The sequence below is a fragment of the Melozone crissalis genome, unplaced genomic scaffold (genome assembly GCF_028551555.1).
Source record: "Melozone crissalis strain CALT ecotype California unplaced genomic scaffold, PUWL_Pcris_2 ptg000018l_1, whole genome shotgun sequence".
NCBI lineage: Eukaryota > Metazoa > Chordata > Aves > Passeriformes > Passerellidae > Melozone > Melozone crissalis.
Window position 1 is genome coordinate 21,096,080 of NW_026535796.1, and position 25,340 is coordinate 21,121,419.

At 38.9% G+C, this 25,340-nt stretch overlaps 1 protein-coding gene across 4 annotated transcripts in view; it reads right to left on the bottom strand.

Moving 5' to 3' along the window:
• The window catches only part of UBR1 (ubiquitin protein ligase E3 component n-recognin 1), a 59,242-nt gene extending 36,130 nt beyond the window's left edge, over positions 1-23,112 (bottom strand). For 2 of the 4 annotated variants that reach the window (XM_054275394.1, XM_054275392.1), the window contains exons 1-11: positions 23,013-23,112; positions 10,950-11,206; positions 8,157-8,235; positions 6,744-6,854; positions 5,280-5,410; positions 4,152-4,290; positions 3,567-3,629; positions 3,155-3,278; positions 1,338-1,445; positions 800-888; positions 2-100 (exon numbers count right to left, since the gene is read on the bottom strand). In XM_054275394.1, coding sequence (XP_054131369.1) covers positions 2-100; positions 800-888; positions 1,338-1,445; positions 3,155-3,278; positions 3,567-3,629; positions 4,152-4,290; positions 5,280-5,410; positions 6,744-6,854; positions 8,157-8,235; positions 10,950-11,206; positions 23,013-23,093 — 1,281 coding nt within the window. In that variant the 5' untranslated portion in view covers positions 23,094-23,112. Of the gene's footprint in view, position 1; positions 101-799; positions 889-1,337; positions 1,446-3,154; positions 3,279-3,566; positions 3,630-4,151; positions 4,294-5,279; positions 5,411-6,743; positions 6,855-8,156; positions 8,236-10,949; positions 11,207-23,012 lie in introns of all 4 variants that reach the window. The other 2 variants (XM_054275393.1, XM_054275391.1) reach the window with 1 other exon arrangement.
• Positions 23,113-25,340: the final 2,228 nt, after the last annotated feature.

Genomic DNA, 25,340 nt, shown 5'->3' on the forward strand with positions numbered 1-25,340 from the left:
CCAGAGTAGGTACAGTGAACATTTGAACTGAGAGCGCTGTCACAGAGAGAACTCTGTCATGATCATCACTGATGTATTCCTTTTGCAATGCCTTGTAATACTAGAAGAAGAGAGTATTGGGGACGTTAAACAAATGCTAGCAAAAATGTTTACTTTTTTATTCACAAGAATTACATCTCAGTGTGTCTCTCCCACCTAATAGAAACAGATCCAAGAAAAACAGCACAATATCCTCAATGCACCAAAGCAAGTCAGTATGGCCCCCACTGCCTTAATACTGAAGATAAGCACAAATATAACTGATTTGTCAGATTGCAAACAGAATTATTTCTTGCAATGAACTGCATGGATAGTTGTTCAACAACTGTCTGTAAAAGACATGTGCAATGGGTAATGCAAGTCTTTGTTTGCTTTGTTTCAGTCCAGAGAAAATCAAAAAGTATCAATCATCTTTATCAGAATTAAAAAGTATCACCCTAAAACAAAACACACTTTGTTTTATGTTTTGTATATTTCTTAATTATTGTATTAAATTTTCAAAAAGAAAGGCCAATTTCAGTTGCAGTTCATCTGGCATTTCAAAATATACACAATAATAACAATATGGCAATCAAACAAGCATATCCTAAGGAATAAACCAGTGATATGGGAATTAATTAACTGCACTCCAATAAAGGCTGAGACAGTTATTGAGGTTGTGCTTGTTTAAAATTCCCTATTTATACTGAAACAATTTTCATTTTGGGGGGAATTTCATAAAGTTAGTACAAATTCATAGCATAAAAATCAAACCATTTACCTTCACAAATTCAACAGCAAAAAGTTTTTTGTATTCCATTTCCATGAAAAAACTACTGAAGATAAGCTCATGAAGAACCTTCCTCGCCCCTGCGAAGAGCCAATACAATGCATGTCACATTGTTGTACGAAGATGCAGATTTTGTGGAAAAACAGGAACCAATTACTAAACTATGATTAAAAAAAATCATTGAAAGTCTTCAAATGGTTATGAAGCATACGAACAAAGTTATTAATTACTTTTGGGTTTTGACATTTATTGGTATGTATTTAAAACATCAAGTAATCAAGTCACTCAGGGTCAGGTTGCATTTTGTAAAAAGATTTTTCAAGATACATAAAGCAGGACAAATTGAGGCGGCAAATATATATCCCAAATATAAGTTAACTCAGCTGTAAAAATTGAAGCTGTATAAAAACTGTAATAAAAAAAAAGAACTGTAATTCTACATGCATAGCACTCACATTTATCTATATGTTACACATGTGAAAAATTAATTTGACAAATCTTTCGTTTTTAGCAACATGGATAAACAAACCTTTATGAAGCCTTGCATCCCATAGCATCAACTTGCTTATAAAGCAGGGTTTTTCAGATCCAGCTTCTTCCTTGAGACATATTTGACAAAAGATCTGGCGAAAGTCACCTGTAGGGATGAAACCACTCATTTGTACAAGAACGTTTCAATAATTAATTATATGACACGAGAAATCTACAATTACATAATTCTATTAGTTAAAAGAAAAAAAGAAGGCACTTAAGTAAGAATTACTTTTAACATTTTTTCTCAATGAATATACTTCCATATACGCTTTGCCTCACTAATTTTTTCCTATTATTCTTGCCTACCTAATTTAATAAATCCTGTGATGCAGAAGAGTATTTTAAAATGAAAATAACTGAGACAGCTTTGCAAAGCAGATCCACAAGAAGCCTTTACTATGTCAGCATAGAAATGCTCAGGACTAGGCAAGTTTCTGCTGGTCACTGCCTCAGGCCTTGAAAGTCAGTCTTTTGTAGAATTTCAGAAATTCTTTAGTATTTTCTTGCACCTATCAGTAGATACAGTACTTGAAGCAGTTTTGGAGATCAACATATCGCAGTCAACCTCGGGTTTTTAATGTTCCAAAATGAGGCCTTATGTTACTAATTTGAAAAGTGAAGAGTCATGAATCAAATTCCTGACAACTTGGAAATAAACATTATTAAATGTTTCTTGATCCATGTTCTACCACTTGAAACAAAACCATGAGAAGAACAGGAACCACCTGACCATGCAAAGGTTCCAGCTGAGTATGGAACATCAGGCTCATAAAGCCTCTGTGTATATAATCCAGAAGGACAGGAATGTTTGACTTCAATCTTTGTACTTAGAGACTCTTCTAAAACATAAAAGTATCTGTTAACTGACCTCAGTAAAAATCAAACTTTCACTAGAAACTTTGAAATAATCCACACTCAAAAAACTTGCACCAACTGGAAGAACTGTCTGAAGAACTCAGAACAGCAAGAAAATACTGTTGGCAAAATAAATACAAACTTGAAAAGAACAGAACACTAAAACTTGTAAAACACTGTAAAGAATTACAAAAAAAGTACAGTTCTGATCTGTGTATTTCAAGCAAGCATTCAAAAAACCTTAGAAGACATTCACTTCATTGAATCTTACAAAGGGGCTAAAGCAGACCACCAGATTAACCTATCAAGGAGGAGGGTAAGAAGTTATTAGAGTTTAATCTATTCATATTTGTATTGTGTGGAGAAATTTTATAATGGCTTTAGTGTGGCAAGACAGAGGTATGGAAAAAACCAGTAATAAATCAAAAGTACATTGATTCAGGAATCTTTAAAACTATAAGCATCATCAAACACCAGCACAGTGTTTGAAAGCTTCAAATAGACTTTCCAGTACTGGAAAAAAATTAATTAAGATTTTAATATTTTTTTATTGACACTTTCTAATCACAGCTATCAAATCTGAAGCAGAAATTCATGTAAGCAGAGGATGTATGTTTCCACTGACAGAGATGCTCTGTGGGTTTCCACCAGCACTGAGGAGGGAAGCTTTTAAGTAAAGGAGTCACACACTGAGTGCATGTGATGCTAAAAGTGAAAATAATAAAATTTTGAGATAGTGTTCCATCAGGGAAACAAACACATTTATTTCAACAAGAAGAAAAGTACTGCTATTCATAACCTTGCTAACGGATATTATCACCCATGCTACTGCACTAATAATTTCCTAATTAGAAACAACATCAAAGTATTTTAATTAAGGGAATATCATATATAACACTGCTTAATTTATTCAAATACTGGTATGGCATTATTTTAACAAAACCCAGCAATGCTTACTTGAATAGCTCATGAGTTTGTTCAGCCAAGAACCAAGGCGCAAGGCAAACTTCTGGTGTGCCATAACATCAGCATGCAGAACCTCCACGTGAAGAGGCCGTTGAGAAACATTTTCAGAATGCCTCTAGGAGTCAGGTAAATATTAGTGCATATAAAATAAAATAAATTATTTAATTATTTATTTTCACTCCCCACCATCTCTCCCAAGCAAAACAAAGAAAACAGTTTGATGATCTATTTCTGAAGACATCTATCTCAAATGTGGTACTGTAAATTCAATTCCAAAAAGTTCACAGGCAAATTATCAAACCATGGACGTACTAAGCTAAAGACTGTATGGCAGACAATCAGTGTCAATACTAATTAGGCTGGTATGGGGTGTTTTTTTGTGAAAATTACTTTAGGAAGTTACCTTAATTTCTTCTTTTGCTTCCTGACAAGAGGCATAATGTCCTGCCTTAACAGCTCTACGACCCTGTTCAAGAAAATAGTGAGCATGAGACCAATACAAAGCAAACCTAAAGCATCACAAGTCTGATCCTTGCTATGTTTTTAATACATAATAGGAAAAACAGGGCCCAACACCACTCACAGTGCTATTAAACACCAAGAAGCAAATAAAAATTAACATCATTGTCTGTAAGAAAAACACTAAAATCAACAACACAACAACCAAGTAAACTCTGGATATCTTAAGGAAAATTCATATATACATTAAAAAGATGAAAGAGATTTCTGCACAATACTTTAAACACAAACCATATCAACTTTCCTCCTGGCACAAAGTACATGAAATAGCAGAATATAACCAGAGATACGTGCTTCCTAAACAAGTTCTCCACACCTGGGGAACAAGTGCTGACTAAGAGTTGCTCAGCCATGTGCCTTTCCTTCCTCAAGCTCCAGCAACCAGAAACAAAGATTCTATAACCAAGTGACTATAGTAGTAACTCTTAATGACTAGAAGGTGACTCTCTGATATCCCAAATGCACTAACCTCTTTATCTATAGCAGTTGTATGCAACTGGGCTTCACCAAGTTCACAGCCAAGTGCCCTTTGCAGGCTGTAGATGACATGATCATAAGAATGGTGCTCATCATTGAAAAGGACACAGTAGTAGCTGTCTACCTTCTCTCTGCTGGGAAAAAGGTAACATATCACACAAATGAAAGTAAAATTGCAAATAGTGTCCTTTCAAATACAGCTTAATTGATAGCTTGAGATGAATGCCAAATACAATTTTAAAAGTTATTCAAATAAATCAAGCATATTCTTCATGCTAATGACATCCCCCACCATCTGTGCCAGAAAAAGCCATAGAAATTATCAAGTACAAAAGAGAAGTTTTGAAGTTCTTTGATATTCTATTATAATTTCCTTTCTTTGCTGTTTTATGAACCCATTTGTTTTTTAAAGTGATACACAGCCTTTTTCCATTTTCACAGAATCACAGAATGGTTGAGTTGGAGGGGACCTTTAAAATTCATCTAGTCCAGCCCCCCTGCAATGAGCAGGGACATTTTCAACTAGATCAGGTTGCTCAGAGTCCCATCCGACATGACCTTGAATGTTTCCAGGGATGGTGCATCCACCAACCCTCTGGGCAACCAGTTCCAGTGCTTCACCGCCCTTATTGCAAAAAATTTCTTCCTGTATTTATCCTAAATCTACCCTCTTAGAGTTTCAAACCATTAGCCATTGTCCTACTACAACAGCCCTTGCTAATAGGTTTGTCCACATCTTTCTCTCAAGCACTGTGGAAAGTATCCTTGAAAACCTGCCAGCTCAGTTCTGCTCCCCTGCCCCTTAGCACCCCATCAGCGTCTCCCAAAACAGTCAATGGCACCTGGTGGTTCTCTCCACTGCACTAAGACCTGCCATTTCACTATAGATCAGGCTGGCTCAGGAGCAATTCCCTTCAGTGACTGAGGGAGGACAGTCACACACTGCTTTTCCCATCAAGTATTAAAAGCTTTTCTCTTCATAACTCTAGGTATTATATATGCCACAGTGCTGTTTACAGGGATTTCAGCACTAATGTCTGCATGAGTATGAGACTATTTCAGGCAACATTATAATCCAAGTTGCTAATGAATTGAAAAGAAAGTTGGAAATACTCCCTACCTAATGGTGAGCTCCATAGGCAGTTCCTCCTCTTCCTCCCAGATAAGCATATCTACAATGTATTTTATCACAGAGGGAAACACTCTTCTAGAATGCTCCATAATTTCTTCATTCAAGTGACATTCAGAATTCTGTAAAACATGAGATAATATTAATATGGAAAAGAATCTAAAAAAATTAAATGGGGCTTGATATAGTACCTTATTAATATTGTAGGAAATTATACTATCATATATACATATATACTGTAAATTATATATACATCCATGTACTACAATCAGGAAATAATCCTGTTCACAATTTTCAAGCAAATTAACCTCACCTAATTTCTTCTTTACAAAGTTATTTCATCGCAAGGGCTCTCAGTAGTGCTCCAACAGTTTCATATACCTGTCTTTATGCATCCATGTTTTATCCAGGCCTAGAATATGAAAGGCCTCTTCAAATGTGTTAGTTTCTTTTCTAAAAATACTTCTTTAATTTTTTTTTAATTTTTATAATTTTGTTAGTGGTTTTTTTTTTTTAATTTGAATTCAAAAAAGCTGTTAAAGGCTTTCTGCATTCCCACAGATATTAAAAGTTTCCAGTGCAGACCAAGCAACAAGCTCCCCTGGTAAACAAATCACTCCTTATTGCAGCTTCAACCATTTTTATCTCTGAAATCCATTAACTTTCTTCAAAAAGAAGGCCAAAAAAGTGAAGGAAAACTTTGTCTCATTTTTCTGTAAGGCCAGTGCTTTTTATTCCTTTTCCATTCAACTTTTGGACTGGAACATCAATAACAGTATGTCTGCTACAAAACCATCAGGGATTTGGGGTCTGCTTACAATGACAAATGCTGAGGTTTTTTTCATCCTAAATTATCTCAGAATGAAGGACTCGGAAAAAACCCCCAAATTTTACCTGAAGCAGCTGATTTTTCTACATTGTCTTTAAGAATTCCTTGTAAGATGGCATATTTTTGTTAATATGCTCTTTTACCAGGTACAATAACCATGAGACATCCTAGCAAAAAAGGTTAGTTTAAAGGCACAGAACATTCTTTTTAGTCATAGTGACAGATCACACACCAGAAGTAACTGACAAATTCAATTGGTCAGTAATGCAGAAAAAAATAAAATCAAACTTCTAAGCATTTGCTAACTGCTGGGAAACCAATTATTTGTAAATAAGAACTAATATACTTTGCAAGGAAAAGAACAAGAGACTGTACTTTCAATTCCAAACGAAAGACTCAAGCACACAAGATAGGTAGATGAAACTGCCTGCAAACAAAAAGCAAAAAGTTCAAAGGATGTTTAATATACATGTTTGAACCCAAACACCTTGACCAAGGAAATCCTGATTCAACTTGACTGAACTTGTTACGTGAGTTATACAAGACATATACAGAAATAAGCACTTTTTAAAATAAGAAAGTAACATTTACAAAATTTTTTATTTCACTTTAAGCAATGTTCTTACTTCTTTTGGAGAACTTGATGCTCCAGGCTCATGTTTACTACACAGTGGTCCAGCCTTCCATGCCTCTGTATCCCCACAGTCACAAAATCCACCTCCAGTGGAGCTATGCATCTGGAAAAACCATGTATTTCAGTCATGAAATATGGCCATAAAAAGCAAGAGGAAAAAAGCATTGTGAATTATTTAAATCAACCACAAATATAAATATCTACTTAAAAACAGAAGAGTCTTACCATAACTTATTTTAGATAAAAGGAAACTTTTTAGCTGTTAAAAGTTTATCTTTTACCCCTCGCAAAGGAGAAGGGGGGTAAAAGATAAACTTTTTTAGCAGAAAATGAAGAAATAAATAAATTGCTGCTACAGAAAGCTATGCAAGTCCAAAATAAATTTAACTTGAAAGTAAGTGAAAAAGCCTATAACCGATGAGTGTTCTTATTTATAAATGGCAAAATATTTCTGGGTTTATTCACAAAATAATAGCAAAGCTATGCCTTCTTTAAAATTGCTTCACCAAGTTAGAAAATAATATAAAAAAACAATGTGCACATTAAACAGACAGTTAGTAGTAGTTCTAACCAAAGAAAAGATGACACAATCAGCATCTAAATACATTTTTATAACTTTAACTTTGCATTGCACTTTCAGAAGAGTACAAATTCTGAGCCTCCATTTTGGCAAAAAGTTCAGACAAAACTCAGGCAAAACCAATTATCCTTAGCTTCCTCCAAATCCCCAGTCTTGTAATAACTCTAAAAAAACTCCAACCCAATAAAAAGACATTCAAAAATCTGTTATTTACCTGAAACATTTTAAAATAAGCTGATCTAATTAGACATGCTTTGAGCAGGAGGCTGGACTAGGTGACCTCCCCTGCCAACATAAATTATTCTATGAATCTATAAAGGGCACATTCTCTATTCTTTAGATGAAAATGCTACAAATCTGCTCCCATCTAACTACCTACTTCCATAGCTGATGTTCTGCCTGAAGAATTTACTGAAAAACACAAAAATGACAACAGTTTCTCAGCCCAGCTGTGGCTCCAAAGCGCTCTGTAATCATTACTGTCTGTTTCCCTGGGTTTTCACCTTACTTATATCCCAACATAACTGACTAGGACTTAGGACACAATGGCCATTTTCAGCCACAGCTCTTTGCTCTGACCTACACTTCCATGAAATTGCCAAAGAGAATTATGCTGTATGCATTAATAAACACTCCTTTGTTTCTTCAATTAGCAAGCTGCTGTTCTGAGAAGAAGCTTTACATAGCTAAAAACACAAGAGAGAGAGATTAATTCATAAATTCCAGAATTTATTTTTTCAATAGTAAAATTACTAATGGTTTATATGCAGTTCATTATAGCCTCTGAAGCTACAAGTACCACTTCTTAAACGAAGATTTTCCTACCTTGTACCGGTGGTTCTTGTGAATGCTATTCTGGAAGCAGTCAATACAGAGCACACAAGTTGGATCAACTGCACAGTCTCTGCAACAGAAATGATAAGTGGAAAACTTTCTAAAACAAACACCTGAAATTTTCATGCACAAAAGAATATGTTGTTAAAAAAAAAAAATATGAGATTAAAAACAGATTCAAATTATAAAAACATTGATTTTCATCATCCTTCTGTGACATGGAATAACCAGTCTTGTTAAGTTTGAACCATGTGCTGCAATCTCTTGCATTAAATTCTGTCAAAAACTTGCTCAATTTCAACTTTCAAAACTTGCTTAGCAAAACCTTTTCTGGTTTTGCTAAGAATAAGCAGCTAGGAAAACCAGTGAGGACTCTGAATTAACCTTTATTATTGTTTCCAACATCAGTCAGTAGTCAGTTTGCCCATTAAACTTTTGCTATACCTCTACAAGATTATGTTTCTAACTTTTAAAACAGAAGTTAAAGTCTGAAAAGAATTCCTTACTAAATAAGCTAGGAATGCATACTTTGAAATGTAACTTGTAAAGTTTCACTCGTGCATTTCAATAACCTGAAAATAGGGAATTACACTCATGGGCAATCTAATTCCATTTTATCCTCTGTTTCACATATATAGTTTTATACATTGCCTTTTTCCTTAAAACATGGACATTTTTTTACTTTAAATGCATCTTTATTCTAGGCAAAATGTGGATGACAGGTGCTAAATGACAACATATCAAATTTTTTACTCTAAACCATTGTTCAACATTTAGTTCAAGCCTCATTTACAACTAAAACATCAAGGTAATTCTGATTACAGAAATAGCTTCCTTCCAAACCTTCAGATTATAATAATTGTTACAATAATTTAATACTTCTGTAACATTAATTTATTACCATAACTCTACTGAAAGATTAATCAAAGTAAACAGAAGATAGAAGTGCCTGCTAGATCTGAAATTCAAGACATTCAGATTTTGAACCTGCAGAGTATCTGATTTTTATATTTTAGAAGCCTAAAGCAAACAGACACCCAGCTTCAGTTGCAGTAATACAATACAGTACCTTGTAGAAATACTACCACATTTTTGCAAGACTGCAACTCAAAAAAATAAGAAAGAGACCAACTCAGACATTTAGCTTTGTCTTTTTGCCTGCTACCATACATGAACTCTGGAGAGGTAGGAAGAGAATTATTCTTGTTCTAACAGCACTAAACTGCCTTGTCCTGCTTTTTCCTTCATGCAGCTGTCCCTATACGCTTTCTAGTACACACAGCAGGACTTCTTCAAAGACCATTCTCCTTTCATGCACAACACTAGCCTATTTCTAGAAAAGGCTGAAGAGTATGTGATTGATTAAAACTTTACTGTCGGATTTGGGGCTGTTTAGATGGTCTGGAAAAAGCCCAAAGATGGCCTTGGGCCGCCTGGGTTCGAAAGGACGAGAAGAAACTTCAGATCTGTTCTCGGTCTTGGTGTTTATTAATTGCTTATCTAAAAGATTTTCTCTTGGCCTGACAGAGTTCTGCTCAGCAGTCAGCCATGGGCACACACTGAGAGCCCCTGGGGCGGTCACCTATCTTTATACCCGGAGTTACGTATACAATATTTATCATTTTTCTCCAATACCCTCTACCCTTATTAACCAGTGTTCCCCTAGTAAGGTCCAATCCCGGAGTGCCAACATCACCACAGAAGATGGAGGCCTAGAGGAAGAAGAAGAAGGAGAAGGACACGCCCCAATTCCTCCATCTTACTTCTCTAGACCCCCCTGTACAGAAATCTTAAATCCTGTATCTCACACTCTAATTAACTTATCCCTTCACCATTCACCCCGGTGAAATCCTCCTATCCTCATACTGATGTCATCTCCCCTGTGGGATCAAAGTCCAGCCACCAGACATTTCTGGCAACATTCCAGGACTCCCGAGCCCCCCAGGGGTGGTCTTGTTCACCCTGCACCCCAATTCTGAGAGGCTGAGATCCCACACTTTACAGGGAAATTCATAAATAAAGTATATAGAGAGCTTTTATTTTGACACTTCCTAAATTCTAAGGAATGAATTTTTTACTGATCGTGCTTTTAATCCTTAATAATATTCTCTTACTATTTCTAATTAAATCTTCTAAGCTCTTAAAATAAACTGAAAATTAGAATAAACTATGGCAATAACATCATATTAATGCTCACCAATTGCCAGAACTGTTGCAATCTTTACATTCACCACAAAAACTGTTAGCTTTTTAATAATAATATATTTTATTCATGATACTCATTAATATATTTGTATTAACAGGAATTAATAAAATTAATTCTATCAATTCAATGAGCTGCCACCTTTAATATACTGCAGGATGAGAAAAAAAGGTGAAAAATTACCATTGTTCACACGGCTATTCCCAAAGCAAAGGACTGATGATGCTCAGAAATGCTGGATTCTTTTTCAGACTTTGAAAGGGTGAGTGAGTACTGTATCCCTCAATTCAGGCACAGACTCCCTATTCATATATTATCATCCAACACTTTTAACAAACAGCTTTCAGTACTTTTAGTAACTTTTCCATTTCCCTCCCCATTTCTCCGCCAAAGCCTCTTTTCATACACAATTTTCCTCACTCTAAAGTGGCTTGAAATGGGAAACAAATGCCAACATTAGTTAAGCAAAGAAGTCCCATGACACAAGCAATGTCTAGTTAGCAGCACAACTGATTTTATTAAAGCACTTTGCTGCATTACCTCAGATGGGAACACTGATAAAAACACACCCTCATCCTCACCTGCAGGAGTACGTTGTCTCCCCTCCTTTGAACACCTTTCCACACAGCTGGGAGGTTCCACTCTGCTGTAGTTTCTCCAGGAACATATCTGGGTCCTCCCCAAACAAATAACATTCCAGGGGGTATAATATTGCTGCCTGGACCATTTCTTCTTGTTTCTCCACCAAGGGGTCCATTTCAGCTGAGTAAATATTTGGCACATGTTTTGCCAAGCACTGTAAAAATGTAGCTTGGAAGTCGAATCTTTCATCACACCACTGCAACAAAAAGTACACCCAAGGATAAACAAACAAACAAATAAGGAAATATAAAGAAAATAGGATTACACACTTCTACTGTGAATTCAGAATTCTTTCCTACATCAGAAGTCAGTTCTTTGAGCAACAAAATCCAAGAAACCATGGATTTCCAATGATTTCTCTGCTATTTTCCACCACCTCTGTTCCTTTGAAGTCTTCTACTAAAAACACTCTAAGGCAAGAGCTGGCAAGTGCAATGTTACAGTGTTAGAGAAACCCATGCACTAAATAATTTTCAACTACACTCTTCCCCCACAGGCCAACCAATACACAAAGCTCGATGTCTGTTCAGCTGCTGACAAATGGAAGTAATTGCCACAGCTGGGAAAAGTTTGGGATTCACTCCTTTGCCTGCTGACAGTCACAAAACGTCTTCTGAAAGCCTTGTTGGACTGATCATCAGAGGTCAATAGCTGCTGAGGAAGAAAGAGCCCAAATGATCATGGAAGCTTAGTATCATTGAGAAACCAGGCTAAAATGCAATTTCTTTTTTGTAAGACAATTAATGAAAGTACTTGTATTTTGACTTGAGGTTCTTAGTCCATAACTTCACTTCCAACTTCTTTACTTCTCCAAACAGTTCTCTCCAATTGTCCTATTTCTGCCTTTCAATTTGGAATCGTATTTTTTTCATATTATTCCCATGATTTAGAGATAACTTTTGGTTCTTCCGATTGCAAATCAGTCAAGGCTCTAAAAGAGAACATCCTTTCAAACACAACCTTGGTTAAAATCCACATATCATAGAATATCCTAAGTTGGAACAGACTCACAAGAATCTTTAAGTCCAAAACAGGACAGTCCCAAAAACCACAGTGTGTGCCTAAGAGCACTGTCCAAATGCTTCTGGAACTCTGGCAAGATTGGAGCCACAACCACTTCTGCAGGAAGCTTGTTCCAGTACCAAGCCACCCTTCGGTGGAAAAACTTTTGCGTAATCTCTCCTGATGCAATCTCATGCTGTTCCCTCAGGCCCTGTCACTCGTCACCACAGGGAAGAGATGAGTGCCTGCCCCTGCTCCTCCCCTCACCAGGCAGCTGCAGATTGCAGTGAGGTCTCCCCTCAGTCTCCTCCAGGCTGAATGGACCAAGTGACCCCAGCTGCTCTTCATATAGCGTCCCCCTCTAGGCCCTTTGCCATCCTTGCTGCCCTCCAATAGGTTTGAATCGTTCTTATATTGTGGGGCCCAAAACGGCACAAAAGATTGAAGATGAGCGCAAGAAAAAAAATACATATGTAAATTCATAAAGCTCTAAAGGGTATTTTTTCCAGGCCAGCAAGAAGGGAACGAGCAAAGCAACCACCAAAGGGTTCAGACTGAAAGAAGGGTCAAAGAAGTAGATGACATAACTTTTTTATGTGAAAAGCAAAAAATCCTCAATCCTTTATTTATTTATTTATTTGGCTATTAATCTTCCTCAGCATTACCCTTAGGTAGCCCATTACCTCATTTATCATGGTGAAAATGCACAGCAGAAGCTGATGAAAAAGATAAGCCATGGATAATGTGGTCAAGCAGAACAGCAGATTTGCCCACAATCATATTAGAATATTCTTATTTTGTAAGTGCAGCAGCTTGATCAGTCTAATCAGATTCCTTGAACCACAAAGCATTCAAACCTATCCCTTATTATCTGAAATGAAGACCCATCCATTAATTGAAAGGAGCCAGTTATTTTAATTCCAATGCTAACAAATAAATCTGGTTTTGTTCCAGAATTTCACCTGAGCAGTAAGCACCACAGAAATTGCTGTATCGGTCATAAAAGCTGTAGCTTACACACAGACATAATATATATGCAATCTGTATATATATACACATACATGCACTCAAATATATAGATATGCATTTATTTTCACATATTCAGATCTGAGGAACAAAAAGAAAATGAAACAAATTAAATGCGTGCCTTTTTATTTTAATTAAGTTATTCAAATTTTTCAACTACCTAGCAACACTTTTATTAAATAAAAGTGATGCTTACCCAGGGCATAAAGACACCAAATTGCAAAAAAGACCTAGAAATTAAATCCAAATTTATCAGATACTTGCATATTAACACTGAAAAAACAAAACAAACAAAAAAATCACACACAGCTGATGGCTCTGAGAAAGATATTCAATGGTAAGAGATAGCTGAAAACTGAATTATCTGATCATGTGTTTATTTTTTTATGCATCTGATTTAAATGAGTGGAAATGAATTATTCTTATCATAATTAAACTTCATAATTTAATGTTTCTGCTTAAACATGTTTCCTCCTGTAACTACTTTTTGTTTTATCTTACCTATACTGCATCATGCCTTCTTCAAAGCCCCCTCCCAATTTGGACACTGTATTTTTTAAATGCAGGAGGGTGGGATGTGGGCCCTGTAGCACACTCTGGGCTACACAGAGAGCACAAGAGAATCCCAATGTCTCCCCTTCTGGCTCAACGACCCAGGTTCCCAGGAGATGGTGCAAGTTTAGCTTCTGTGCTGTTGGTCCAGAGCATGTCATAGCATCAAGAAACACAAGGCTAAGCTTCCCTGAAAATCTGCCAGAAGTATAAAATGGGTTCTCGCACAGTCAAAGTCACAAGCATTTCAAGCATTCTTGTGCAAAGCTTTTAATTCTATTTAAATGCTGTTCCAAGAAGAGAGGACAGGAAGTAGGAAAGAAGAGGGAAGAAGGGAAGCAAGAGAACTTTCTCAAGCAGGCTGTCTGCCTTCTGGTAAGAACACTAAAATATATGTTCAGCCTGTACATCACCCAGGAAATATCCATTATACTCACAAGAGAAACAAGAACATTATTTTTCTTATTTCTAAAAACTGCACCAGGCTAAACTTCAGACCTATCCCATACCCTCTGTGCCTCCTATGAAAAATAATTTATTCCTTTCATCAAAAATTTTTTACTGTATTATGTTCAAAAGTATAAAATTACATACAAAACTTTTAACAATACAAAATCTGCCAAATAAAACACCCCCTAGATTAAACCTGATTCTTCAGCTTGACTCTCTTTGTCCCCTTGTGCCCACATATTGAAACTCAACAGTTTCAGAAGTCCCACTTTCCCTCTGCTCAATCACTCCCTTACCTGAGCTCATACCAGCCAAGTGCTCAATTGCTACAGATATTAAAAACACATATGAATTGATAGGTTTTTTTGTTTTTATTGACAGGATGAGCTGGAAGTCTAGAAAAGCCAAATTGATGCACAAGACAGCCGCAAGCCGAGATGGGGCTCACACTGCAGCTTTCTGCTCAGCCCTGGACAGGCAGCCCCGAGAGGCTGTGGAAATGCCATCCTTTGACACATTCAAAAGCCAGCTGGGCACAGTCCCAGGAAACCTGTTCTAGGTGACCCTGCTGGAGCAAGGAGTTTGAACAGAATGACCTGCAGAGGTGCCTCAATCACTGTGTGATTCAAATGCTACGTAAGGAAAAGTATTGTTTCTTCATCAATCTCCATTAATGTTCTAATTTCTGCTACTAGTAAGCTCTAGAGAAAAGTTATTTTCCAGATTTGATCCCACTCAAGAGTAAATTTGAAATACAGTACTGAAAGAGACAGAAGCCATGAAATAATACAATTAAGGAAGAAACATCCCACTGGAAAATATTTTTGGACTGTAAACTTAAAATTATTGATTTTAGGAAAAAGAACCGCTTTCACATTTGGAGCACACTAGAGCTTCATCTAAAATCTGAATTCTGAAATTGCTCAGTTTTCAAATATTTGTATTAGTGACCTTAGCAGAGTTCTTTCAATGGTTTCTTGGTCATTTTCTCACTTTTAATTAAAGTTTGCCAAAGAAACAGCCCTGTAACCACATGGCCCATGTGGACATATACATGGCCCTGAAATAAAACCCCCACAAACAGTGACCAGAATGAGCTAAGGGAGTTCTCATTGCAGCAGCACACCACAACCTTTCCTGCAGAGGGAAAGTAACATCCACATCACGTGGGTGGGCATTCACAGGTATTGGAAACAGCAGGCAAAGGTGACACTCGTGAAGAGTGTACATCAAAGATACACACTGTCTCCTAGCCCTGCTTTTCTACTTTATATCTCTAACCTGCTCCAGACCCATCTCTTTTCCTACTTCAATCACACATTCCTGTCACATTCACCTTTTTTAAGATTAGGATAATTCTCAAACTGCATGAAAGAAGAAGAAGGGAGGCAGGAGGAGTTGCAAAGCTGTGTTTCTCAAGTGCTAGCTGTCAGGACCCAGGACATCCCTCTGGCTGTCCTGAGCAGCCAAGTCCCCCGCCAGGGGTCTCAGAGACCCTGGCACAGAGCCCAAAATGCCTGTGGTTTTGATTATGACCTGTGGAGCAAATTACCAACCTTCTATGAAGATCACCAAGCCACAACAGTTTAAGTAGAATATTAGTGAAGTTATCACAGGGTGGAAAAGTAGATTTCAGGGTTTTTGGTATGGGGGTTCAGGAGGCAAGATGGAGGGAACTGGGTGCATCCAGCCTTTCTCCTTCTTCTTCTTGGCCTCCATCTTCTGCTGTGATGTTGGCACTTAGAGATTGGTTTAGAGTAGAAGCTCACTGTCTAACATAGGTGATGGGTATTGGAAAGTAATTGTAAACATTGTATTTGTAGTTTGTAGTATAAAGACATAACACCGCCCTGTGGGCAGGCAGAGTGCCTCGGACTGTCTTGGTGAGCTGACCTCGGCAGGGCAGGAGAAAATTTTCATAGATAAGATAAAATGAACAACCTTGAGACCGAGAAATGAAGAGCCCTGATTCCTTCTTTAGGCGCCAGGCTGGGAAAACAGACTTTCAAACTTTTCTTGGGGTGACTCTGACAAGCTAATGATCCCGACAGCTAGCAGTTTTGTCAGAAGAGCAGACACACAAACCATTTTGTCTATCACATTTGATTTGTGCATTATATATATATATTATATAACAAAAGCAGTAATTTGTCATCTTTATTGACACTTCAGAAGAATACTGTGACACAAGCACTGCTTCACAATACCACTTGAGAGCAAACCATTAGGAAACAATTTCTTGTCTTACATGGGAATCATATTCTCCTCTGTGGGATCAAACTAATATTTCTTCCCATGTGTAACCACATAGAGCTTTTCCCAAATGTCAATTTCAACCAAACATGCATATTTATCCTACATGTAAAAGGACTGTCTGTAGCTTTTTCCAAAGCCTTTAAATAAGCCTCATGCCAAAAGGTCAGAGGTAGAGAAATTCTAATTGCCTACAAAAACTGCTATAAAATACGCAAAATATCTGTCATGGACATAGCAAATATAGCCATATCCAATTTTGTCTTTCACAAACACATTCCATTTAAGAATACTATCAATAATAACAGGAACAAGAAAGAAAGAAACGTGTAAGAAAAAAAGGGGAGGAAAAGTTAACAACACTCTCAATTCACTTTTCACCTGCTGACCAAGCATCAAATGAGATTTCTCACCCCTATGACAAAATTTCCTTATCATTGCTGAGGTTTATTATGTACACTAATTCAGGAGCTGTTTCTTCCACGACAATTTTTGAACTACCTTCTAAGCACAGTTCTCTTGGAACTCTGAAGTCTTTTCCAAGTAACAGCTTGCACGAGGCAATATTACAAAAAGCAGCTGTACTTTAACTGCATTGATTGACAAGCTGATCTTTTAGTGCAAAAGTGATTGCCTAAATTTCAAGACTATATTTAGATCTATAAATTAATCAGTGAAAAGGAATATTAATATTTATGAACATAAAATAAGAAATTATGAAGGAACAGATACTACCAGTAGCATGAGCTAAAACCTGTATCTGGTCCAGCATTCCAGTTAAAAGGAATAATAAAATCCTTTGTTATGTATAGCAAATATGTATCAGGCACCAGATGACAATACCAGCTGCCTGTAAAAGCAGCTAGAAAAAGCAGGCTTTTTAAAGTAAATATTTCAAATGCTGAGGGCATACTGATTTCAAGCAGTGCCATGCAACATAAATACCAAAAGCAAAAGGCAGCTTTACTTTAAGGCACAGAACACTTGTACAAGTTAAATAGCGATTAGCAGAACAGCATCTCAGAAAACTTTTATTCTGATATTACCTAACTGAGGAAACATATGACATTTTAAAAGGATAAATATGCACAAGTTCTTTGAGAAGTAGGCAGAATACTTAAAATTTCTTTGAAAAGGAAAGTTCAAAGGATTCTTGAACTAACATTTTCATATATGGGTCCTGCTTTCAACATTTTGGCTCAATTTTTCCTTCTTATTATTTTGGTTTAAAATTGCCAGTTTTCTAATGCACTGAAAATAAGATTCAACTAGAGTACAGAACACCTAGGCATTATTTTTAGTAAAAATGACATGAAGACAAGGCAATCCATTTCAGCCTCAAACATATATATACCAAAAAGAAGAGAATTCAAAAATAAACACTAGAAATTTACATATTTCTTCTTCCTTGCCTTAAATCAAGGTGTTTGTTTTTTTTAGGAGTATAAATTCTATCTCTGGAAGGGCACAATTCAGGGAGTTAAAACGGAAACTTAATTTGTTTTGTCACAGGAATTATGTTGTTTCACATTCTCCAACAAATCACAGCCAATGTTTTAGTAGAGAATCTAAGTTGTAAAAATTACTCTTTAGAACTCAAATACAAAATATCTGTTTTCTGATGCATCTGTCATCTCACTTTAGTATCCAGTCTGCTCTGCATGTCAGTAATTACACTAAAAGAAGGAACTTAGGTTTCTAAAGTATTTTTCCCTTGGCACAACACGAGTAACGTTCAAGACTGTCTAACGTTGTCCTAACAAAACATCAACTTCGACCTGAAGACATAAAAGAACTTTTTGATCTTTTCAGTCATTTAACTTTGGCCCCTGAGCCAAAGCAGGCTGCCAATTCATGCCTAAAGATGCTTTAATGATGCAGGTGTTTGCCCTCTTGGAATGAGACTCAAAACCAGCACAGATTACTAAAGCTTTGTCTAGAGCACAACCTACCTCGATTCCAGCAGCCACCAGCGCTGAGCTGAGCCAGAGCAAATGGGTGACCACCAGAGAAGGACAAGCAACCACCAGCACCATCTGCTACTGTTTCAGCTGCTGGACAGCTAAAACTAAGGTCTTCTTCAGAGTAAACAACACACAGACCTAAGCTGCTCAACTTCTTGGAAACTACAGGTCACTTTTAAATCACAGGCACCTTCAAAACCCAAGAGCACAGCTGCAGCTCATGGGAGGAAGCACCTGAAAGCAATCTGCTGCCCAAGGAGACAACTGGAGTCAAATCATGGCTTGTAGCTCACTCCACCGTGCTGGAGGTATCTCTATTGTACCTCCCTACCAAATGGATACTCCAGCCTAAATATGCTGCAAAATTAGCAGGATACTACTACTAAGTAGTTTCAACAGGAAAAATAGCCAGGAAACCTGGAACTAATTTTTAAGTCTTTGGGACATGCAATCTAATCACCTTTTTATGTTCCAAGTTTTTTTGTGAAACCTGCATTTGATAGATAGCAACATACAATTAACACCAGAGGAAGCAGAAATTTAGTACCACACCATAAGCCAAAACAATATGCAAAATATTTTGGGGGACAAGTTATTCTCCCTCTAAAAATAACAAAATCATCTTTCCAGAGTTACTTATTTTGTGAGACTTTGAAATTGAATTTGAAGTTCTGACTACTTATTTGACATAATTTTAATTTTGTTTCTAGAGAAACAAAGGAAATACTTTTATTCTTTCTTTGATCCTTAACATCCATCCTGTGGTCTCCTACATTTGAAGGAACAACATCCATGAAACGTTTCAGCAAGCACCAGGCTGCACTTCAAAACGCACAACTACAGTGAATATTTACAAAGAAGTAATTCATTGATGGAAGGATTGAGGGGTGCAGGGGGTAGAAAACAACACCACTGCTTTTTTTTAATTCTCTGTGTATTCACACTTATTTTCCATTTACCATCATTTTTAAGGTCCACTGCACACACTAATTCTGCAGTGAAGGAATGTGCAGAAATATTCAGGTGATTCTATCCATATTTAGCACTCACTCACCATCCCTCAAACACTTTCCCTTATACAAGAACCTGTTTATTCCCAACTTCTCTGCTGCTGTGACATCTAGGAGACACTGAAACAGTTACATGCTATCAGGAATATCCACTGCTTTCTCCTGAAGCCACATACCTCTCACAACTGCAATACTGTAATGGGACTAGAGCAACCATATGTTGTGCACTTTATGTGGATTCAAGCAAAGATAACAGATACCACCCTTACAATCAGTTCACCCCTGCAGTAACAAAAGTCACAAACATTACCAAGTGTAAGTAGACAGGAAAGAAAAAACCACAGCACTACCAGATGCTGTAACAATGTGAAAGAACTTCAGTAAACATATAGGGATGCAAACAGGACCTGGGCCATGCTCCAGTTACCTGCTGCAACTTTCACAGCTCCACTCCTTGGATACTGACACAAGTGTACAGTAAACACTGTTCTGCCAATATGCTGCACGGCTCTAAATACAGCAGCTTTGACCATGTGCATTTCAGGGCTTAGATAAAGGATATGATGGCTTACCTAAAACAAAGTTTTAAACAAATTTGGCTTAGCAAAGTAAAATTATATGGACATGTCATCTGGTCTAAGCAGGTTAATTCAGTTTAGAAGACACTGCAACTCCAAATAAGAGGCCTGACTCAGATTTCACTAATTTCAAGAAACAACCTGCACATGAATATGAATATCCCCTCCATATTACTGCTTGATTAGGACACATCCAGGGTAGCAGGAGTCCTCATATACATTTTCTCAACTATCTAACAGTACTGAATGACACAAGAGATCTGAAATACATTAAAATGCACAAGTGCCTATATCGTGATTTACATTATGAAACTGAAATTTGGAATTTTCCTGTCTTTAAAGGAAATATCCTAATAGATAAAGCTTTTCTCTTCTTGTGCACCACTTACATCTCACCTTTTGTTACGAGTTCTGACTGATGGCAAAAGAAAGAACCTTTTAAAAAAACCCCTTTTCTTTGCAAATATTACTGAGAAGGTACACGCACATGAACATTTGAGGATTCAGTGTAAATTTAAAATCCTTCAAATAGCTTAATATCAAGGCTCTGCTCCAGGTAGCAGACACAAAAGCAGGCAGGAGTCAAACCAGAATTTGTTTAGAATACAAATGGACAACCAACCAAGGGCAAGATCCAGCCTGCAAAGCAGGCTTTTGTCAAGCCACCAGCAATGCCTGCTAGCCAACTACTGGACAAGCCAAGTCCAGCCCATCAGCCATCTAAACTGTGGATGCTGTTGGGAAAGGAAAGAAAGTAAACCCAAGTTTGGTAGACAAGAGTAACTACTTAATTAGCATTAAATTCAGCCCACTTTCCTCCAGGGCAGCTCAGAAAGCAATACAGCCACTATGGAGAAGCAGAAGCCCAGACAGGACCTGAATTCCAACTAAAGCAGTGAAACACCAAGTTAAGTATTTTCACCCACAGTCACCCAACCTGAAGTGCTGGAGGCAAATGCAGAGAAGACACCACTGACTCGGGCTGGGTGCAGAAGAGTTTACTACCCGAGCCATCACCATCCATTCCAGAATCAGGCTGGCTTCTGCAGAATCATTCAGGTAATCCTGCATCATGCACCCAGCATTCTGGGAAGGCTTGCAGCCACACGTGGTGCTGCACTGCAGCCAACAGCACCCAAAGCCAGAGATGAACAGAGGAGCCAGAGTCTGTCTGACTGCTCAGACATTCAGACAGATTTGACAAGTTCAGTTTGACAAGCCAAAACTCACTCTATTTAACCAGTTCTTTCCACTCCACACCACTGTCCAATTCTAGCACCACAGTGACTTTCAGAACAGTTCTGTACAGGGAAAGCACAAGTCAGGCAGGATATATTAGTTCTAGCTGCTTAGCACCATCTTTAGGACAGCAATAAATTGGGGATACTGCTTCCAGATTACAGCAGTCTCCAGCATCACTATAGCCAGGTTTGCTATCTGACATCACAAACACTCTCAGACACAACCTAAGTACCCATCTCAGGCTCTTCTTCTCCCTTTTTATAACATACCCTCAGCCCCTGCTCCCTGTCAAATCCCTGCATTTTGCTTGGATGTATGGCAGGCAACACAGTCTGGATGGCCAGCTACCTTCATTGGAATGATAATTCTGGTCCAGACATTTTCAACTGGCTGAAATCACATAAAAAGTAAGACAACTTAGTGCACCAGCATCACCTTTGAGCAGCTAAGGATCGCTTCAACAACTCTCTCCTCGTTTTTCCAAATACCACTATTACCAGCTGTATGGATTGCTTGGGCTAACTCAGCCTCTGATGTCCCCAATTAATGAAGGTTGATTGCATTACTTTGCTGCTGATTGCCTCTGCTACCCTCAGTACCACTGACTTTAGGCACAGCTCACAAGCTTAAGAACTCGCCTGTCTTAGGCTGCAATTTTTGACACTATGCAGTCAAATCACATTTTTCCGAGTTTAAAATTAAGTTGTTCCTGATTTACAAAAAAAAAAAAAAAATCCACACATAGGCCTGTTTCAGTTACAGAAATATCCAGCACTTCAGAATGAAGTCTGTGACTAAAGGGCCATTTCTAATGATTCGCAGATACTTAAAATTCTGAGAAGGGTACAGGGAATAATGGTTGTTGGCTTAGTGCTGCCATATGTAAGACAAGTTCCATGAGCAAACAGCTTTCTACTTTTATTAGTGGTGTGTAGCATCATAAAAAGTAGCCATTCTACAGGCTTGCCAGCACCCAACTTTTGAACACCAGCAGTCAACAGTTTCAAAACTATACTATGTGTGCAGACTGTTACAGAAAATAAAACACAAAATATAAAGTGCCTCATACACATCCATCTGCCTACCTTTCTTAAGTTCTCAGCCTTTGGGTTTTAAACTCCTTCTGATAAAGTATTTCAAACATAGTAATCACTACACAAGTTTGTGGAGGAAACCACAGAAGGCACTTATGTGCTACCACTAGACAGAGTCAACAGCAAATTGTGTTCAATAACAAAGTACGAAATCCATATACAATTATTTCGCAGAACGAAAAAAGAAGCAATATTTCTGTTCAACAAACAGCTGTTTCCTATGTTCTTTCTAAATTATACTATTTGTTGCTCCACACAATAATTTGTCATTCAGCCTTTTTTGTTCCACAGTGGAGTCACCTTTAATTAAGAAAGGTAAAGGACTATGGTTAAAATGCGCATATACACTACAAGGTTTAAAGGACAGTCTCTGAAGCTTTCCAAAGTTTGATCTCATTCAATTCCGCCATTAAGCGCAACTGAAGACCCGGGACAGGGGCTGAGAGATGCAGCGGGGAACTGAGCCAAACCGCGTCCCCGTGGGCCCGTGACAGCTGGCTCCCCGTTCCCGGGGCAGAGGCGGCGAGCCCCGGAGCCGCAGCCAGCGCAGGCCGCCGGGAGCGGGTGCGCAGCCGCGCCCGCCGCCGGCACGGGGGCACCGGGCCGCCCGCTCCGGCCCCAACGCCCAAGCCGTGCCCGGCTGGAGCCGCCCCCTCCCGCTGGCTCCGGCGGTGCGGAGCGGCGCGTCCCGGCCCTCCATGGCGCAACTCGGCAGCCGCGGAGAGCCAGCCCGGGTCGGCCGAGCGGCGGGGCGGCAGCGCGGGGAGGGCACGGGCTTCTCCCGAGGGCGGGCAAAGGGAACCGCGGCGCGGCGCCGGTCTGCAGCCTCACCATAGCTCGCTCCGGGGCTTGCGCGGGGGCCCGGCCGCCCGCCGCTCTCGCCACGGGACTTCTGTCGGCTCCGTCCGCCATTTTGAGAGCGAGGGACGCGGCCGGCGGCGCCGTCACGGCCCGGAAGGAGCCGGCGCCGTCACCGGGCGCTGCGCCCGCAGCCCAGGGCCCGCCCCGCGCGCAGCCGCCGCCGCGCGGGGCCTCGGTAGCGCCTCCTGCGGGAGGCCCAGCAGGGCCTGGCCGGCGCCGCGCGGAATGGCCGGCGCGCGAAGCTCCTGTGGGGGCTGTGCGCTGAGCTACGCGGTGGGGCTCCTGTGCAGGCCCTTGAACTGTACCGTCTGCGTGTGCACTTCGCGCCCTGCATCACGGAGTCACAGAGTCACAGAATCGATTAGGTTGGAAAAGACCATTGAGATCATCGAATCCAAGCTACGACCGATCACCACCTCATCATCCAGCCCGTGTTACTGGGTGTCACGTCCACTTTTTCCTTAACCATTTCCAGGGACACTGACTCCACCTCCCTGGACAGCCCATTCCAATGTTTAATCACTGTTTCGGTGAAGAAATTCTTTGCAATGTCTAACCTAAACCTCCCGTGGTGCAGGGGACTATGTCCCCTCATCTTATTGCTAGCAAGATAATAGCACAAGTAATTTCATCTACACAGGTGCAAAGTCACACCACTTCCATGTGGCTCCCATATGGGCTAAGCAAAGGGAAAATTTTATTAACTTGGTGTAGGAGGCAACAGTAGCTTTAGGCAAATGCCTAAAGACCAAAAGATCTCCAAGATCAAAATTTTTCCTCCGCACCTCCTTCCAACAGCATATCATAACTGTTCTGGGTGTTTAGCAGATTTGGCAGATTAGGGCATTTAGGATCTCGATTGATAGGTGACAAACACGGCCTATGCATTGCTGGAAGTTTTCCAGATTGTTGCAGTCCAGTTCCACAATTCCCTATGTTTGCACCTTCCTAAGGCCGAGGAAATAGACAAATAGCCATAGCATTGGATCTTGAGGTCCATATCAAATGCCTGATATCTTGGGTATTGGGAAGACTGCCTCTTCCCACTGTAGTCTTTCTGTTTCAAGCCTCCAAGCAGTTTTGCGACTTTCTTTAGTTATCAGTATGGATGGGATAAAGTTTACAGGTAACCTTTTTCAGGTATATTCAATAATTTTTTGCACTGCACACAGCTACAGGTACTCTCAAAGTTCTTCTCTTATATCTTCAGAACATCTGAATGTAGTTCCTCTGCCATAGCTACCAGTCATCTTCATATTAAGAAGTCCTGCAAACTTTTTTATATTACTGAAATCTGTCACTTAAAATCACCATCACTGAGACAGGTTTAAGTATGAGGTGTAAAAAATACTAAGTGAATTTTGCCATGAGATAATTAACAATTTCATCTTGTTCTGACTGTCTGTATTGCTGATCTGTACCCACTTCTTTTCAGTAGCATGGCTGCCTGCTAACCAGAAGTGTTGTTTGCACAACAACCTTGTTTGGACTGTAATTACTGGAGTCCTCCACCTGTTTTGGCTTCAACACTAGCAATTTATAATCCAGCTTCCAAGGTAGTCGAGCAAGAGAAGCAAGGAAGAATTCCAGGACAGCTACAAACCCAGTCAGGCAGCAGGAGGGCTCCCTGCAGCCCCCCGTGCTGCAAGGCAAGCAGCTTGCCTGGCCACCTCTTTTAGCTAACTGTCAGTGTGGGTTTGCTTTACTGTGGGTCTTTTAGAAGTTATGCTAATGTAAATCAACTGCTTAAATTGAACAAGACTTACTGTTAGATGTTTTTTTAAAAATTATTATTAAAAAAAAATTGGAACCTACATGCACTGAGAGCAAAGAAAGTGTCAGCAAACGTCTTAAAAAACCAAACTGGCCAGGCAGAAATGGTACAAAACAACAAGATCTCCATGGATACTACAGTAATAGAGGAAAGAAGAAGAACAAAACAGGAATTCAGATCAATTTTAATACAGACAAAATGCTTGACAGCCTTGCTAGAGCTAAAATAAAATGGTGGAGATAAAATAAATGGAAGACAGTGAGCAAGCCCCAGTTCTCAAGATTACTCTTGAAGATTACCAGGGTTGCTGATTGATGTTTATTTACAAATATTTCTTCAGGGTGTTTTTTTGGAGGGAAGAGTACACAAGCAAGATGAAAGGCAGCTGAAAAAAACCAAAGCAAACATACATGAAGTCCTGCAAAAGAGTAACTAAATTATGAAGAACATCTAAAAAGATGTGTCTTATATTAATGCAGTCTAATTGATCTGAAAAATGTTTTTCTTGATCAATCAAAACTAAT